Genomic DNA, 19,255 nt, shown 5'->3' with positions numbered 1-19,255 from the left:
AAAAGACTGGAGCAAAAAAGGGGGGACTGAGGTTGCTGGCAGCCAAAAGCGATGCATTCTTTGTAGCACTCAAGTCCTGAATATGGAGACATTTGCTCCGTGGTTAGCATATTTCAGGGCTCTGTATTTATATGCTAACTTTTCTAGGAAGAAGCATCAGTATCGTGACTTTCAACATTAGAGCACATCGTTTGTATCAATTTGTCATCACACTCAACCTCACTTGTAGTTATTTTGTTTGAGATGCAGTGATTACTGATTAGTTTTACCTGGCAGAGCGTCACTTTGTGTCTGCTTTCCTGTCTGCTAGCCTTGAACAGACAGCGGGAGACTGGGTGGATGATTTAGCACAGATTTGCATTGGAAGAGAATGAATGGCCACGAGCAGATGATGCTTCCTGAAGCCCAACTCGCTTTTGAGGTGCCACCTGCCTTTAACATGTGCGACGAGACCACGAGCTGTGACAACAGACGCTTGGCAAACGCCGTCACCACCCGCGTCCAGATCTCCCCAACACCCCCCCTGCACCATTCATTTTCCCTGAGTGAGTGATTGCCTGTAATTATTAAGGTCAAGCAAAAGTGATCTGTGGACACCTGCAGGCTGACTTCACTCCTTCGGTAATTTACACCCTTTTTTCCTTCTTGCATCATTAAAGTAGATAAGAAAGTCTGGCTTGAATGAAGCTCACAATACCGTCAGTGTGTGTCCCACCAGGGAGTCCCAATCCAGACAGATGTGCAGCTCTCACCTGCTGAAATCTACATGTCACCTCTCCGCAGAGAAGCAGAGGGAAGGGAAGACGTGTAATCGGATCACCCAGGGGACGAGGCAGTGTGGGAAAAGGAAGTGACCAGAGATAAAAAGTCTGGTCAAGCACAAAGAGCGGAGAGAAACAGTGACAACAGGACAGGAAGAAAGATGTCCCACCCCTCAGTGTCACAGGATAGATGTCAAAAGAGGGATTAACAGCTGGATGTTAAGGTTTTGATGGTTTTTCTCAGGAAATATTGGCCTGTTTTCTTTCCCCCTTTCCCCCTCAGACCACACTGTTTCATGGACACTTTCTGAGACGTCCGCCTCACCTGCTGCAGTTTGGGATTCGACACAATACTAATGAAGTTTTGTGTCCCACAGGAGGGTTGTATAAATCCCTTTTACTTCCTTCCCAGATGTGAAAAGGAAACACCTCCAGTGGACTTCTTTACTTCTGAGCTTTTGCTTTAAACCTAATGCTCCAATTCAAAAGGACATTACAAACTTTGGACAGACACCCGAATTAGGTCCTCAATAGTCTATCGTGGAGAATGGTTGAAAGAAAAAATGGATTTCACATTTTGAAATGGAAAAGGCAATCTGAGCACTCGTTTCCCTTTCTTTATTTATTTGAAATCAGGCTAATGCATATTATTTTTGGTCAACGCATTTACTCGCTATTCTTCACTGGAAAATGGGTGACTGAATGTCTAAAAACTATGACAAAAGGACAAATTTCTCCCATAATCCCATTCAAACTATTGTGCTACGTGTTACGGTTCGGCTCATCTTACCTGGTGACTCGTCACAGCAAAAGAATCTAAAATCACACAGCTGTGCAGGGTTTTGTGCAAACAGTGAGGGTGATTCGCCAGATGAGTGAGATAAAAGTTTGATAAATAACTGAAAAAACTGTTGCACTCAGTACAATCAAAATAGTTGATCCTTACCCACCCCTTCCACTGGCCTACCCTGACTCCCTCTCCCCTGTTCCTTCCTCTCTCACCAAAGTGTAACACTGCCCTCTCTTTTTATATTCTCCCCTTCATTCTTACCCTTCCTTAGGGAGAGCTGGTGATGGTCACAACTATGCAATAAAATAATTGTATTTTTTTGAATTGCAATAATAAAACATGCATAGCTGTTGTGAAAAGATTGCACTAGATGTAGTGTTGAACATTGACAGCATGTGCAGACAATAAAAAAAAAGGTTTGATAAATAATGTTTTGAGGTCATATCAGTATCACACATAATTTCCTTGGTACTTTTCCCATAAAACCGGAGGCTGAGAGTCTAACAGTGTGGCTAACTTTGCTCTTGCATTTAAAATGTAAATTAAATAACAGTAGTTAAACTCGTTTGACCCTATTTAGCATCTTTGGTATAATTTCGGGAAATTTAATAACCGATAAAGTAATCTAAATAGGGAAAAACAATGAAGCAGGAATGAAAAGGAAAAAGGTGACGTTGTGAAATTAGTATTTAATCTCATACTGGAGTTCAAACCTTGAGTGTTCCCTTGGACTACAAAAAAATTCCTCAACTATTTTCTACTATTTAACAAAGTTTTTTTGTTGGATTACTTTATTGATGAATGTCTGAGCTTCCCCAGCTGTCCCAAGCACACATTCTATTCAAAAGGAAATAATCAGTGTTTCTCTTTGCTTGATTGCCAATGTTCAGACCAGAAGTTAATTGATTCAAAATTGTATTAAACTCAACAACACGTTAAGAAAGACACTCAGCATCCTGCAGTTTTCCCATTTCAAAAGAAACAGCAGAAAGACCAAATATGGCTCAGTGGGAATCTTTGGAAGAAGAACATATCTGATATGAAAAACACAATTTAACACTTTGTTTGACACTTAGACATTCCAAGAGAAATGAAAAACTAGTTTATGCTTTGTTTATACACAAAAAACTCTTTTAAACATGATTATGTCCCTCACACCCATATTTATGTGATTTGGAGCAGTGTATTTTAACATTTATGGTGACTTCACATCACACATTCTAAAGCAGCCGCCTTCTTTGACTTATGCCACATTTTTATGCCTGTCTTTTGTTTTGTTATTCAAAATAATAATTGCAAATAAAACGTTTTTTACAACATTGTGCACCTACTGACATGGAGAAATAGCTATTTTTGCTGTCTTCAATTAATAAAAGGAACGGATGTCATAAAACTGAAATAATTAGTGTTTATGTTTTACACCAACCAAGAAAAACAAGACTTAACTGAACAACAAATGGTTTTTAGTCCATACTAGTCAGCCATGCCTCGGCTGTAGTGGTTCTGACAGGAAATCATGACCATATTGTCAAGAAATCCCTGAAAAACCTTTACTTCAAGCATTTGAAATAGTGACAGCATATAAAAATAGGGGTAAATCCATTATTTATTGTCAAATGGTGAACTTGAAGACATGAATGGATGAATTACTTTCTCAATTGTGACTGAAGCAACCATTTCTGACATTTCCGGATCAGAAGAAGCAACGTTTTTAATCAACAGACAGGGTTGTGGACACCACGGCTGACAACACTGAGTTCAATGTTATTAGCACCTTGCTGGCGGATACCCTCAGGTGGTTGCAATACTACAAAAGAACTGTGGGAAGTGTGAGAGCATGTGTATGGAAAACAGACAGTCTTTCAATCATTTATACTTTCTCTCCAGAGCAATTATAAGTTGTCTTCTTCCCCTTCAAGCTGGTTTATTTTATGTTTGCAGGAGTGAAGCAGGGATTCAGTGAGCCACTTCACTCAGGGCAATTCTTTCAACTATTCTGCCTTTAAAGAATCCTGTATCAAGCAAAGACTAAACAAGTAGTTATATGAATTAAATTTTACTTGTACTTGTGTTTTACTCGACTTAATAAAGTCAAAGAAAATCAATCCTGTGTCCTTTTTTGAGGGGGGAAGGAATGCTTTGTGCAAAGGAAAGCCTGTTGCTGTAAAAGAGTCGGGAAACTCAAAGTTTGGGTTACTTCCAAATTAGGAACTAAATGCAATATATCGGATTCTCCGTTTGCAACAATCAGTGTGTCTCATTTTTCTTTTGGGTGGCTGCGCAATGACAAGCGTCCCATTCTGGCATGAACATTTGGGAAAGCAAGTTTAGAAATTAGATGCGACCTTTTCTTACACCTAACTAATGAGAAATGAAGTGAAATCAGATAAGAGCACAAGGAGCGCCAGACCAACGGACTGTCAAGGAAGCCCCCCCTGCTAGTGTCACCTCCGCCAGTCAGGCAAGAGCTTGTCAGGGTTCATTTCCCCCTCAGCTGCCTGGAGACCCCCTCTCGTCTTTCTACTGGAGCCAGAACAATCTCCCAAAAGCAGACAGATGGACGATTCTTAAAGGAAATTCCTTATATTAACCCAGAACTGCCACAAAATGAGGTGCAAATGATCCTCAAGTGCAAGATTCTGGCTCCACCAGCTGAAAAGTGCTGCTGGTTCATGTGTAAAACCACACATGTGAAAGAATGGGCTTTGCTCCATAGAACTCAAGCTTGGTAAATCTTTTGTGTATTTTATCAACTTGGATAGAATAAATGTCTTCCTAAACTTGCATTGAATTGTGTATTACCATAAAACAGTAATCAACATGTGCCAGCAATCCACATGGCAGAAAAAGGTTATAAAACACAGGAAGAGCTGCATAAATTACCTAATAAATGAATCAAATGATTGCATGTACAGGTTTTAGTGTGGTTTCAGGCTCCAGGACTTCTTTGCAGACATAAAATGTGTGTTCCAAGACTTATGCTGGACCTCAACACAATCTACATCCTTAACTGTTTGAGTTTGAGGTAGTAATGGAGAATAAAGTTAGCATTATCAATAAAACACCATAACAGCTATGAAAATGAGGTTAAAATTTCCGTCTTAAGGTCATCCTGTGTTCCTTGAGGCGTATCTTACATAATAAAACTAACTGAACATTAATAACTCTTAACAATGCTAATTAAAACATTATAAAATAAAGCAAGAAATGTACCATGGAAAGTGACAAAACATTACTCAGTGGAGATTCACAAAACCACAATGGCCAAGTGGGTGACCTTCAGAGGAAAGCAAAAAAGTCCACTATTTCAAAATTATAAATAACTGTTCACAATCCACGCATTGTAGCAGATATTTGGATAGCACTGCGTGTGGTCAAAAGGGAATCTTTGGCTACTGAGGGGGGGGCATTAGATGTCTTGTTGTGATGTTTGGATGTAGAGCTGGCACACTCAGTAAGAGCAGTCTGTTCTCACATAGCCCGCCAAACACGCGTCTGCAGTATCCAGACAGGCCCAGGAGAGGCCAGAGAGCAGCAGCTTTGTGGATCTGATTCACACATGAACCCCTCAAGAATACTGATCAAGTACGCAGTGTGCAAATGTTCAAGGAGCAGATCAAAAAGAAGGAGAAATACACACAAACATGAATCAGACACCTGAAGTTTTCAAAGAACACATAGAAACACAAAGAAAAATTCATCAATAAATCCATAGTGTGGACCTCAATGATGAATTTATCAAAGATCATTTTCTCAAAAGAAAGACGTAAAAGGTAGGAATTGCTGCCAAAACAATATTTCATCCCCACCATACACACTCCATTTTCAAAAAAGGTTTGGCACATTGCATTGTGGGATGTAGAGTCCCATAGAAAGATGCATAGAAGTGTTTTTACTTCATTCTTCCCATGGTTTCTTGTGTTTCTTCAAGGAGGGCAGTGATTGGCTTGACCCCATTTTTGTTCTAGTTTGTTCCCGGTATTCCTTGTGATATCACAACACTCGGTGATACATTCAATTTCTAATCTTTTTGTGTAAGCCCCAAAATAAGCCTTCACCAATTCAATCCATAAAAATACAAGAAATATGTTGGGAAGTCACTTTGGCAGAGTTTTTGTGGGCAGAAATTACAGTAGTATAGTAAGTGCAAAAACACTTCTATGCATCCTACTACTGGACTCCATATCCCACAATGTAATGCGCAAAAAGTTTCCAAGGGATGTCAATAAACGTGTTTACAGTGGCGATCAGGTATTTCTCTCAACTCTTGAGCCATGCAATAGTGCTGCAGTACTTTCAAAAGGTAAAAAAGTTTACAAATAAAACAGACCACAAACACCCAATGAGTTTATTTTTCCCTTTTTGACAGTATGACTTCAGAAACTTTATCCTTCATTAAAGAACCAAGCCCACAGTCAAATCATGCTGTAATTTGTCTAAACTTTAATTCATCTTGTTGCCTATAGCCACTTTTTTTCTCACGCTCAACAAGCACTAATTAAGGTGCCTTTTGAGGGTGAAGTGACATCTATTTCTTTGGATAAAGCCCTGAATTTGTCTCTGCCTGTGAATATGTGAAAAACTTCTTTGTGCTTTGCCTGACAGAGGACTTTTACACTGCCTCTGTTACCGTGGAAACCTTTCGAGAGGTGAAGAAGAGGACAGCCAAAGCAAAGACTGCCTTGGCCCGAGACTGCAGGTAAATCCCCCACTACGGCCCCCAATTTAGGCACTTTTACCAAAACAAATCTTCAGATACTATTAAAGATCTTCAACAAAATATTTTCTATTCATCTTGAAATTTCTATTTGTTATGATCTTCAAGGCTTTAAAGTCAAGCTAGCAAGTGGAAGTGTAAAACTTTAATGAAACAAAACTGTAGAGAATATTGCCTACCTCAAGAATGCAGGTCCCTTGGGCCGTGTTCTCCATGATTGACACATTGTAGAAGTTTCTCTCGAAAACAGGCTCATTGTCATTTATATCCTGAAGCAGAATGTTTACCAATGCGGTGGAGGAAAGAGGTGGTTTCCCTTGATCTGTGGCCACCACAGTTATACTGGGACTGGAATTTCTTTCATAATCCAGCTGGGAGAGGGTGGTGATGATGCCTGTGATTGAGTCTATACTGAACCAGCTGTGGAAAGCATTCTCATCTTGAAGGATGCTGTATACGACATCCCCGTTAGGCCCATGGTCCTTATCTCTAGCCGTTACTTGTAACACAAAGCTACCAGGAAAAACCACCTCAGGGATGACCTGTCTGTACACGGGCTGATCAAACAGAGGAGGGTTGTCATTGATATCAGTCACTTGGATGACAAAGGACGATTCAGCCCTGAGAGGTGGTGTGCCCGAGTCCGTGGCCATAACTCTCAAATCATAGGTGTCCCTTTCCTCTCGATCCAGTACCTGATCCACACAGATGAGATAGATGATGCTATCTTTAGTGGTCAAGGCAAACTTTCCATCACCTCCCTCCAGTGACACATTCACATTGGCATACTCTCCATAGTCAGGGTCAGTCACTGATATCCGAGCGACATACTGGCCTGGCTGTGCCCCCTCAGAAATCCTTGGTGATCCATCCTCACTGAGGAAAATTATAGTCATTGTGGGCTGGTTGTCGTTGTAGTCTCTGACGTGGATTGTAACAAAAGCATTCGTCACTTCTGGCTGAGTCGCGTTGTCTTGAGCTTGGACCACCAACTCGTGAACCCTCCGCATCTCGAAGTCTAACGGCTTATTGAGCGCAATGATCCCGGTGCGAGGTTCAATAACAAAGTAACGATCTGGATCACTTTGTCTTCGGTTGATTTCATACTCTATTATCCCGTTGTCACCTTCATCAGCATCTGTAGCAAACACTTGCAGTATGCTGCTTCCTGGCTGGAGGTTCTCCGATATAATGGCATGGTAGCGGCTCTGGTTAAAAACTGGAGCGTTGTCGTTGATATCTTGTACAGTGATATCTAGCGTAATCTGATCAGTCCTTTTGGGAGAACCACCATCAAAGGCCTCAAGAGATAAGGTGTATGTTGACCGTTTCTCTCGGTCTAGAACAGCATTGACCACTAAATCTAGAAAAAGGACCTCACTGCTTCCCCTTCTGGTTTCCAAGCGGAAAGCCTGGCCGATGTTTCCATCTTTGATGAGGTAGCCCTGCGTGGTGAGTTGACCTCTATCCCTATCAACAGCTGGCTCGAGAGGAAACCTGGTGCCGATAGCTGTCTGCTCAGGAATCTTAAAAGTAGCTCGTTTCCTGGGGAATTTTGGGCCGTGATCATTAATGTCATTCACCCTGATAGTCACCTCAATGGTCACACCCGTCGTGGTGACTGCAATGAAGTTGTATCTATCCCTTAATTCTCTGTCCAGGACTATGGCTGTTTTAATGATTCCTGTGCTTTCATCTATATCCAGATCATTGCCCACTCCTGTGCCCTCGTGGTCTGAGATGAAGAACAGGGATGCTGTGACACCAGCAGGGAGTCCTGCACTAATGTCACCAACAATGGTGCCAGCAGGCTGCTCCTCATCAAGCTGCAGCTCCAAGGTCCCCAGCACCACTGGTGAGTGGACTGCTAATATCTCCAAGGCCACAAACACTATTAGCACAATCCGTTTACTCCACCAGCTTTCAGGGTGCATCAGATCCATTATCCCAACACCCTTGGCAGCTGTCTTCATTTTGGTCATCTCCTTTCAAACCTGTAGATGTAGACACAAAAGAGGAGAAGTTGAGTAATATCAAAACCTGACAACGGAAAAAACTAAGGCAGCATATAGTATTTTTACATTTATCTGGCATAAGAAAAACAAGTATATGCTTTAAACAGTTTCCCACATGCTTAATTGGCTCTGTTCCAAACCGCACCACATACAAAAGAGCCAGAGCATAAGATTTCTTACACTTCTTGGTCTACCTAATAACTCAACACCTTGTTCCTTCTACATACCAGCAAGCTCTCTGTTGCTAAAGACACATCAAAACCACAGGCCACAGCATATCACCTCCAACCAGGAAGCCATCCCAGTTCAGCTCTAATTAAAATTACACAAGAATCACATTGACCCAGTGCGTTTCCAACATAAAGCGGTACCTTCTCGGTTACATCTTAGAGCTGAGGTCCTGAGTTAAATACCCAAACACCAGTGTTAATTTTTGTTGGGTAATAATTTGTCATAACTTTCTTCTAAAATGTTTTCTCAACTAACAAAAAAAGACAAAAACAAACTATGAGTGAGGAAGAACAACACAGTAATGCACCCTAATGTTTGTTTTGTGGGATACAGGTTTGTTTTTGCTGCTATGAACCCAAAGGTGACACAACTGTCATCAGACTGAACATTGGCTTCAGCAAAATAATCTACTGATAAGTAAATCAAGACAAAAATTAAATACATTTTTGTTAAGTCAAAATTTGCTTACATAAAAGTAACTTAAAGAAAATATTATGTATCTTTTCAGGATAATACTTCAATAAAATAAGAATGAAATGCATGATTAAACCCATACCTATGCATTGAAACTGCAATTGAAATGAAGAGATAAAGTGAAATATTATATATATTATATAAGCTGATGAACAAAATAAACCAAAACCCACCAGAAAATAAAACATTATTTTGTCAAGATATGCAAGGAATTATCCGTGATTATGTCAAAGAGCATGTGATTTATAACCAAAGTGGTTTACATCAGGAATGTTTTTAATTTTAAGAAAATGTTTTGATAAGATGAGTGTGTACTGTTTTCAATGAGAATTTCATAAAGCTCCCTCCAGTGGTTGAGCTGATACTCGGAGTAAAACATTCACGTGTCTGTGTGTGAACATGCTCCTTTTTGTGTGTGTGCTAAATGTCTCCCATGTGTTCCTGTGCTCAGTGTGGTGATCCGTCTCAGCCGTGATGGTAACAGGGAGTTTGAGTGACAGGCGAGTACGGCAGAACTGATGGGCTCCAAGCAGTCTAGCTCTTACCCCTTTCTCTGGCTCTGCACCATTGTAATTGAGGTCTTCTGGAAATTGGCCATAAGCACACAAGCATCCAGCCCTAATTTCAGTCGGCTGTGATTCGGGTCCCGCAACACTGAAGATGCTAACTTGTAGGTCATAAATTGGTTTGACTTTAAAGGTAGCAACAGAGCGAGAACCCCCGAAGCTCGCATGGTTTTAACTGATTGATGAGAATGATTCAGTGTTAAGCTCATCAACAGTTAACAGTTCAGGAATGAAAAAATGAGCATGTGGTCAATTTGCTGTATTAATTTCTAATTCATAGTACTTCAACAGAGACTATTTTAATTGCACATGACAAGACCACAAATGCTAAGCATTGCACATTCACTGTAACAAGTCATACTTTAAGAACTTTTGTGAGTGCTGTTTTGGCAGAAAAACCAAAGCATGTCCATTGACAGCGCATGCAGGGAGCATTGAAACTTCCATTGATTTACTTTACTGCAGCACTGGGGATGAACTTACCACAAGGTTTTCTCTAAAACACAAAGAATAACTTTTTAAAGCCAAAAAACTCTGACCGATACACAACTGAAGTTATAACGACTTTCTAGTTGAGCCACAGCAGAGGATCTTAGCAAAAATGCACAGAATGATGAATGTGGCAGATATAGTTGTGTAAGGTTAAACACCACCAGAACATATGGTTTAGAACAGGGGTCCCCAATCACCGGGCTGTGGACCATTATCGTTCCTTGGACCATTTGGTACTGGATTGCAAATTTTTGTTCTAGTAATTTTATTTTTGAAAAAATGTCACTTCCCCTTTTGTGTTCACATCACCTTCACTTCACTGTATTTTATTAACTTCAGTGCATAAGCTAGGCTACGCTAGATAATTACGAATGGTGTCCAGAACTGATATTGATATTGGTCCAATATTAACCAAAAATAGAAGAAAAAGATTTATACTGAAATATAGAAGTCTGCATCTAAAATCTATGACATAATATGTTGAGGTTATTTGTAAGGGTCTTCTCTTTTTTTAAAAAAAATATATATTTTATCCAATTGTAGATGATTGTATGTATAAAGTTAACATGTATGTAACCCATTGGTTAACAATAATGGATGATTTTGCTCTCATATCTACTGTTGCTGACTATTGTTTTCTGTTTGAGTATTATCACATGATCAAGCTTTTTCTAACATTCAACACAACAAAATAAGTAACTAGAAAAGCACTAGGAGAGCGCAGACCTCCACCAAGCAGCTCAAGCTCAGCTAACACGCTCAGGTCACGGTCACATGGTAAACTTAGGATTACCATAACTACCTGTTAACATTGAGCTGTTACCATGACTACCTGTCAAACATTGAGTTGTTGACTCTGAGAGAACCTATGACATCATCACCAGTTACAGTGTAGATGGGAAAATGAATGGGATATATATATATATATATATATATATATTCATTTTTTTTATTTATTTTCGTAGCCAGAACATCACCAAAATTCACATGTTCGTTGTCCCATTTAATCAATGTTCCTGAAAATTTCATCCAAATTCGTTCATAACTTTTCAAGTTATCTTGCTAACTGACAGATAGCGTCACGCTGCATTAGCTTAGCATTAGCATAGCATCGAATTCTGACAACACTGTTGATGACATCATCAGTTAGAACATTTGAGATATATATATATTTGGGAGCCAGAACATCACCAAACTGACAGACTGACAGATAAATGGAAGGTAAAACATAACCTTACCGCTCTTTGCTCTTGGCGGAGGTAATAAAATAAAAGTCTGTAAGATTCCGATTGATATCGTATCAGACTGATATCGGTATGTATTCTTTTTTTCTTTAAAGTGCTTTAAAAAGTTGAGAAAGGTGAAACTTCGGACCTTTTTTATGTTCTTGCATTGGTTTCCTCCTTCCAAAATAAAATACATTAGTTAATTAGAGTCTCTATAGTCATCAGGATCAAATGCTATTGTAGGGAAAATAAAAGTAAAAACGTATGCAGTTTTTCTCCCCACTGAAGTGCCGACCTGGTTCTTCGAAAAGTACACTTGATTTTTAATGGCTAACATTACATTAGCTTATTTACATTTGGGCCTGTACTTTTCTGGGATTTATCATGTCTTTCTTGAAAGCCTTTGGTTTGGCAAGTACAACAGCTGATAATATATCAGCAGATGTGGCTGCCTTCCCCTATCTTACACTGCACAGAAGACGGCCAACCTTCGTACAAAAAAGTACAGCATTTTTATTAGATACTTTCATGCAACACTAAAACTAAATTTCTGTCATACGCTCCCATCTGAGGACACATAACTTGGCACACCGTCATATTAAATGGCCAAGTACTTATCTTTTCTCGTAACCGAGAATACGAATGTGACATTTGAGAAATCGCCTTATAAATAAGTTACATACTTTCCATTGGACCTATTTTACTCAACTTTATTTCCTTTAGAATTCTTCAGAAATGTCAAAATGTGAATTGAATCCAATATTTCAGCAGTAATACTTTCGATCAGGAATGGGCAACACTATCACAACAGGGGCCAAAAAAATGTGATTGGAACAGTTCCAAGGGCCACATGATAAACATTTATGTCAACATTTAGAATAATGATTTACTGTATCTGAGCATTAACTGTCTTTGTCTGTGGTTTTGTTGTTTTGTCAGTTTATAGTAATTTTGTGTTTTTGGAGGAGTCGTGTGTGTTTTTTGGTTATTTTTTGTGGTCTTGTTGTAATTTTGTGTATTTTTCTGTCATTTATGTTGTCAATTTGTGCATTTTTAGGGTCACTTTGTGTATTTTTGTTGTTTTCTGTATTTTCCTGTCATTATGTGTAATCTTGTTGATACTTTGGAGCTATTCTGTAATGTGTTTTTGTAATCATTTTGTTTTTTTAAGTGGCTGTGGTGTCCGTCTTTGCTGTCATTTTGTGTTTTATGAATCATTTTGTGTATTTTTGGAATTTGTTTGTGTATTTTGTGCATTTTGCTGTCAGTTTGTGTGTTTTGGGAGTTATTTTGTGAATTATGTTGGGCTTTATATTCATTCCAACTTCTTGAAATACAATTTTGGGGGGATTTGTTTTAGGATCCGCATAAAATTAGATAAGATTAGATTAGATAATGTCAGCTTTAGATCGCTTGTCAAAATCAAGGCCCAGGGACCAAATCCGGCCCTTTACAGTATCCAATTTGGAGCGCAGGAGAAAAAAAAAAAATGACAGAGAAAACATGAATCATTGTGTAAATGACCAAATAATCCAGTTGTAGATATCTCAAATTCACCAACTCCACAATATTTTTAGGAGCTTGAATTTTTCCTTTGTTTATATCACACGAATGCAGTCATTTTTAATTGCAAATTGTGGAAAGAACTCTCAATTTTTCCACAAAACTTGCAAATTCTCAAGAACAACTCCACAAAATTCTTACAAGTTCACAGAAAATTGTTAATAAAATCAAGAATTTTTGATGTGAGTCGAACTAATATTGAAAACTTGGGCACAATAAAGTTAAAGTTATAATTTTTTTCCCTGCCTCAAATCTATGGCCCACTTGAGGTCAAACTGGTCCATATTTGGCCCCTGAACTAAAATAACTTTGACACCCCTGCATTAGATTAATACAATCAAAAGAAAATGTGGCACCAAAAAACACAGGGACAATCATGTGTGGTGACAGGCTTTTAAATAAGCTTATAATTCCACACCAGGATACCAGTCAACTCAAAAGAAAACCCATGGGATTCCCAGAGTGTGCCAGTCTGCCTGAGGCTCAAAGGAGCCATAATGGAAACACAGACAGAGCTGCTGCACATTGGCTGGACATGAAGACGACCGGGTTAGCATTAGCACAGAACTAACTAAAGAGTTTCCGAGACTGTAATGTGCAACATTTCTGTGCCCTCTATCGGTCTTTGAAATGTCAGTCCTTGGGCATGAAATGTAACCAGGTAAAAAGTATCACAGGTTTCATATTATGCGTCTGCCTTCTGGCAACGACAAACACAATGGCAACTTTTTTTTTTCCGACGCAGTGAGGCCATGACCAGAGGGATCATATCTTTCCCACAGTCGAATCAGCATGGGTTGGTTCACTTGTTTGTTTAAGATATCTTTAAAGACGACACCGTCTCACATTTCACATATGATCGCGTCATCGAAAACATATGTGCATTAAAGCTGCTGGAAACAATAGTATTTGATCAGATAAAGACAAAGCAGGCCTCAGATCAATAAATCAAGAATATTTTGCTTTGAGAAAAAGATGGAAAAAGTTGATGTATTGATCTCTACTGTAAACACTCGGTTTATTGAATTTTTCAATCAAGTTTGAGGACATTGCATTGTGGGATGTGTGGTTCAGTAGATGGATGTATAGAAGTGTTTTTACTTCATTCTTTCTGTTATTTCTTGGCTGTGTTGAAAATGGCAGTGTCCGTACTATACACTACAATGAGTATATACTGTGTCTACTAAATACTATATGTATGATTACCAATGATGGTTGGTACCACTGAAGTATACTTCCAAGTTTCCCAAGATGCATTTCAAACCTATAACAACAAAAACCTCTCCATCTCAGTTGATTCTCCACCTTTGAAAGTTCATTTTAAGTGAGAAAGTGACCAAGTAGAATATCAACATGTGGTCATTTGATCCATAAAACTCATGGAAACACATTTCATGGCAACATTTCAGAGATTTTCAGAAACCTGCCATTATAAATGTACAACTGGCAAATATTCTGGTTAATGTTAAAACAAGAGCCCTATTTAGAAAAGCATTAAAAAAACTAATGGAAGAAAAGTAGAGATGTTTTTATTTTGGACAATTTTACATTCCGCTCGCAATGCATCATGGGGCGGTTGATTAGGACTAGTGTGCCCACCGTGCATACTCAAAAAATGTCCCGTTGTAGTATACATCCGGGTATTTCTCGCGTACTTAATCTTTTCATACTATCTAATGTGAACGCACTACACACTAACTTTGATGCCAGACTTAGTGTAAGTAGTACGTTCGTATGAAATTTCGAACACAGCCCTTGTGTTTCTTCACCAGACAAGGAGGTGATTGGCTTGACTCTATTTTTCATCTAGTTTGTTCCCGGTATTTCCCATCTAATCGCTTCACTCTGCGAGACATTCAATTTCATCATGAATTCAGATCTTACCGTGTAAGCCCCAAAATAAACATTGTTTTGCCGTAACTCAGTCGGTGAAAACACCAGAAGTTAGGAAGTAATTTTGGCAAAGTTTTTGGGGGCAAACACAAGAATACACAGTAAGGATGAAGTAAAAACACTTCTATGCACTTGTCTACAAGACTCCGCATCCCACAATTAAATGGCTAAAACTTTTTGTGTTTAGAGTTGAGATCTAAACAAACCTTTGAGCAGCAATCTCAAACTTTTGCATCTTTTTCCAAGCAAAAGATCATTTTTTTTTATCCATGAGATTTTTGAGTCTTTGATAAAAAAATCATTGTTTCCAGCAGCTTTAAGTTACAGTAGCAGGGATGTAAGAACATCAGTTTACCTTAAATGTAAAGAGCCAAATGTAAACTTCACACTCCAAGAATAGGACAAAATGATTGCAGTGTAAATCTCACAAGAGTTTAGTATCTTCTATACTGTACGTGCAGGTGATTTATTTGAAGCCACAAGCTCAAGTCACAAGTAAATAAACAAACTCCAGACATGACAGTGATTTTGCACAAATCCCGTAAAGGCTATGGATGATGTACGGTTGACTCATTTCACTGGTGACGTGACGACACTGCAATGAAATGAGAGGAACCACAGCTTGGGCAGTTTTTGAGAGAGGCTGGCAAAAAGTAAAGAAAAAAGAAACTCTGTCTGGGTGGTGTCGGTACTGGGAAACACAAATCTTTTTTATGATACTTTTTTACTAGGAGTCTGGCACTCTTTGAATTTATCAATAACATATGCACAAAACAAAGACCCGACTAATTCAATGATTACTACATGCACATGAGAGTTAGAATTTGTATGAAAGTCCAGAGTTTGGGGTTTATTCATTAGTGCTGCTTTTTTGTAGAAAGTTTTTTTATGAGGAATATTTCTATTCAACCCAAGGTGCAATGTGAACTGATTTAAGATAGAATCAGTGAAAAAGAGAATTGGTTGAGAGTTATAACCAAACTGAGGTAATCCCACGTCTTGTAGATGAGAAGAATGTGTTGTTGCCAAAAGGGCGCTGGTTCCAATTCACTGTGGCCATCACGGTAAGAATGAAGTCAAAACACTTCTACGCATCTGTCTACGGGACTCCACATCCCACAATGCAATGCGTGAAACCTTACCATCAATGTCAATAAGACATTTACAGTGGAGATGAAAACAAACTTTCCAGCAGGAATTTAAACTGTTTACCAGTACATATTTTAAGTATAGATTAAGTTAAGTGACCCTGACAAAAAAAGGAGCAAGCAGATCAGAAAGTGGATGGATGGAAGTTAAATTAGGTTAAGATAGATTAAGGTAAATTAGGTTCCATTAGATTAAGTTAGGTTAAATTGAGGAATCAATTAATTTCTCTTTTACAACTCAAAGCATGGCATTTCACCTGGACTGGGTTTAATGTTTCACAGCTGATGTCACAGATGCATTCTGGTCAACACTCCTTACCAGCAAGTGGCAGAAGTGCATCATTTTATTGTATGCCAACCGCCAACTGTTTTCAAGAAAAAGAAGAGGTCACGCACGCAAAGGAAGAAGGATGGAGCGGACAGAAGATGAGGAAAGTGAAGCACTAAGAAAACACGGAAAAAGTTTAAATGCACGTTAAGCTGGACATCGAGGCAAACACCTTTACGTGTGTTCACTGTAACCCATAACACAACAGTACGACTTCAACGCTGCAGGATCTCCGTCAAAAGCAGCGCAAATGAATGAGATTAACATGAATCTACCTTGCTAACATAACGTTAGCCCTCCAGAGGGCCACTACTTGATGCATGGCTAGGTAATTAAGCCCCTAAAACTGCACCTTAGTCATACAGGGTTTTTTTAATCTGTAAAAACACAGCGCTGTAGGATGAAGAAGATGAAAAAGTAAAAACACAATAAAGCTAACTGGGCAGTTTTCATGAATAAAATATCAAGAAGCACAAGTGCCTAATGTGCTCCAACACAGCAGGTATCATCATTTTAGCTAAAAAACATTATCAAGAATATTTATCTTATAATTTTTTGACCTCTTGAAATACCGCCCATGTAAGTTTGGAGAGACGGATCATCTTTGGCCAAGTCACGTGACCTGGAGAATGCCTGGAGAACGCATCACTTTACGGCAGTCACGTGACCACAGGCTTGGATATACTCATTGGGCTGAGGCTTTTGCTAGTATTTTTCCACCTGTTCGACCCCTGGTCATGGCCGAAGTAAGCAAAAACTTTAAAACTGCTTCTGAGGAGGCTAAAAAGACGCCACCGAGACCTGGCCCCTTTCGTCAATCTGCCCGGCGCCGGACACTGCCCTGAGCCGAGGAGGGCCGAGCGGCGGGGAGAGAAGGGCAGCGGCTTCGCACCCCAGCCCGACCGACCCAACCCTTAGAACCAATCCTTATCCCGAAGTTACAGGTCAGCTACTGTCTGTATACACAACCGAAAGCCCGACTGACCGTTTGTTGATTTTTGCGACAGTGCTGCAGTGGCCACTAGGGGCTCTTGACGTGAAAGTTAAAGGTCTAGCGCCCCTAGTGGTCAAAAGTTACACAGTGTGCCTTTAACTAAGTTGAAAGTTATTTTACATTTGTTTTATTTATTTATTTATTTATTTTCTTCTAATCACATTCATTTCCTGAGCTGCACAATGTGCATCTAAAAATAAAAATGTTGATTTTCTAAAAAAGGAAACCAATTGTTCATCCATTATAAAGTCTAATGTGTTATTTTCTCATATATATGTATAATTGCTCTTTAACTAACGTTTCCTCTGATTACTCGATTAATTGCTAGAATTTCATTAGAATACTCGATTTCATAAATGCTCGAGAGCTGCAGTCCTTATGATCTCCATCCATAAAAACTGTTATATACACCGCATCGAATAGGAAAGACCCGTGTGCAGTAATCTTTGATTCAAGTCAAGCATCTTAAAGTCAAACTACTTTGGCTCAAGCGTGAGTTTATGTGTCCTTTCATCGAGGACATGCTTGGATCAAACCATCGTCACACCCAGCTGTGAATTCAGTCGTTAATGAATGAATCAAAGCTTCACAATGTCACTGATCATTGTGTACTGCGTGTGTGTGTGTGATCATAAGGTGTGTGTGTGTATGTAGCTTTGTGCTCAGTGGGAGTGAAACAAGGCTGCTGTTAACATGCAGAGCTGCTCAGGTTGAACTATTAAAACAGGAATGCCCGGGTCTCCAGGGAGCTTTAATAAGGTGAGATTTAACAGGCACTTACACTATTTGGCTGGACATCAAAGTGGGCCGTAGCAAAGCTTTCCTGTCCAAGATTACATCAAAAAAATACACTTTCTGTGTGATGTTTAGCAATAAAACACAATGCATTTGACACACTAACACAACAGGGCTGCAAAGAGATGAGAAATCTAATTATTTTTAATAATAAGGCAGGGTTGTCACACTCATTTAAGTTCAGGGGCCAAATAGATGGAGCAGTTTGATCTCAAGTGGGCCACAGATTTTTATGTGTAATTTCAACATTATTTTACCATAGTTTGCACATCTATGTATACATAAAATACAAAATATGTAAGAAACCGACCACATCTAAGCAATAAGTGACAGATATCAATCCCAACAGGATATTCACTTTAAATTTCCTAGATTTTGTGACCAACTTATATTTAATTAAGGGAAATGTGTCGTCATTTGAGGAAAATGTAAGGATTTTGAAAAAAAAAAAAAAAATGTTTTGTTTTGTTTTATCAACTGTTTAAAAATAACTGTAATCATGTGACATAAGCTGAGTATATGGTATATTGCTGAGTTTTGTTCACACAACGATTCATGTTTTCTCTGTCATTTTGTACTTTCTCCTGTGGACCAAAATGGATGCTCCAAAGGGCCAGATTTGGGCCCCGGACCATGGGTTTGTTACCTTTGAAATGAGGCTATAAAAGTGGGAATGTGATGCAAGTTGAAATGATAGTGTTTGACTGACACTGGAGGAGGAGAAGAGGTTAGTTCAGTGATAATAAGTAATAATACTTACATTCATAAATGCTCAGGTGTGTTTGAATCTTCACAGACTCTCCTCACTGAAGACAAAGTAGTGAATTAGAGAAGCATCCATCCCAGGGAGAGACAGTGTGTGCTCCCTGGAGATCTCCACAACTTCTTCTCAATGTCCTCCTCGTCCAAAAAAACAAAGAAAGAGAAAGAGTCAAAGTAAGGAAAAGGATAAAGTTCCACGCAGTAAACTCTTCCTCTGTGAGTTGGTCTGTATCCTCTGTTTGTCCGCACACTACTACTGCTGCTGCTGCTGCTGCTGCTGCTGCTGCTTCTCAGTGAAAGCAGGCGGTGTGGGGGCCGAGCTTTGGACGTCGCTCTGCAAAATCTAAAATGCACTGAACACGTGACGGAGGCAGCGTCCATCATCACTACTGCTGCTGCTCACGAGGAGCACACGCTGCTCGTGCTGAACTTTGGCGCCACCATCCTGTCTCAAACGGAAGTGAGCAGCTGCACAGGATATCACCGTCCACCAATTTATT

General features: G+C 39.3%; 1 protein-coding gene across 1 annotated transcript in view; it reads right to left on the bottom strand.

The window, feature by feature from the left end:
• The window catches only part of LOC114474993 (protocadherin-16-like), a 122,319-nt gene extending 103,278 nt beyond the window's left edge, over positions 1-19,041 (bottom strand). The window contains exons 1-2 of the mRNA XM_028465640.1: positions 18,754-19,041; positions 6,448-8,262 (exon numbers count right to left, since the gene is read on the bottom strand). Coding sequence (XP_028321441.1) covers positions 6,448-8,250 — 1,803 coding nt within the window. The 5' untranslated portion in view covers positions 8,251-8,262; positions 18,754-19,041. The remainder of the gene's footprint in view (positions 1-6,447; positions 8,263-18,753) is intronic.
• Positions 19,042-19,255: the final 214 nt, after the last annotated feature.

This window comes from Gouania willdenowi, chromosome 13 (assembly GCF_900634775.1).
Source record: "Gouania willdenowi chromosome 13, fGouWil2.1, whole genome shotgun sequence".
Lineage (NCBI taxonomy): Eukaryota > Metazoa > Chordata > Actinopteri > Blenniiformes > Gobiesocidae > Gouania > Gouania willdenowi.
The sequence above is the reverse complement of the archived record's forward strand: the minus strand, read 5'-3'. Positions and strand labels throughout refer to the sequence as shown.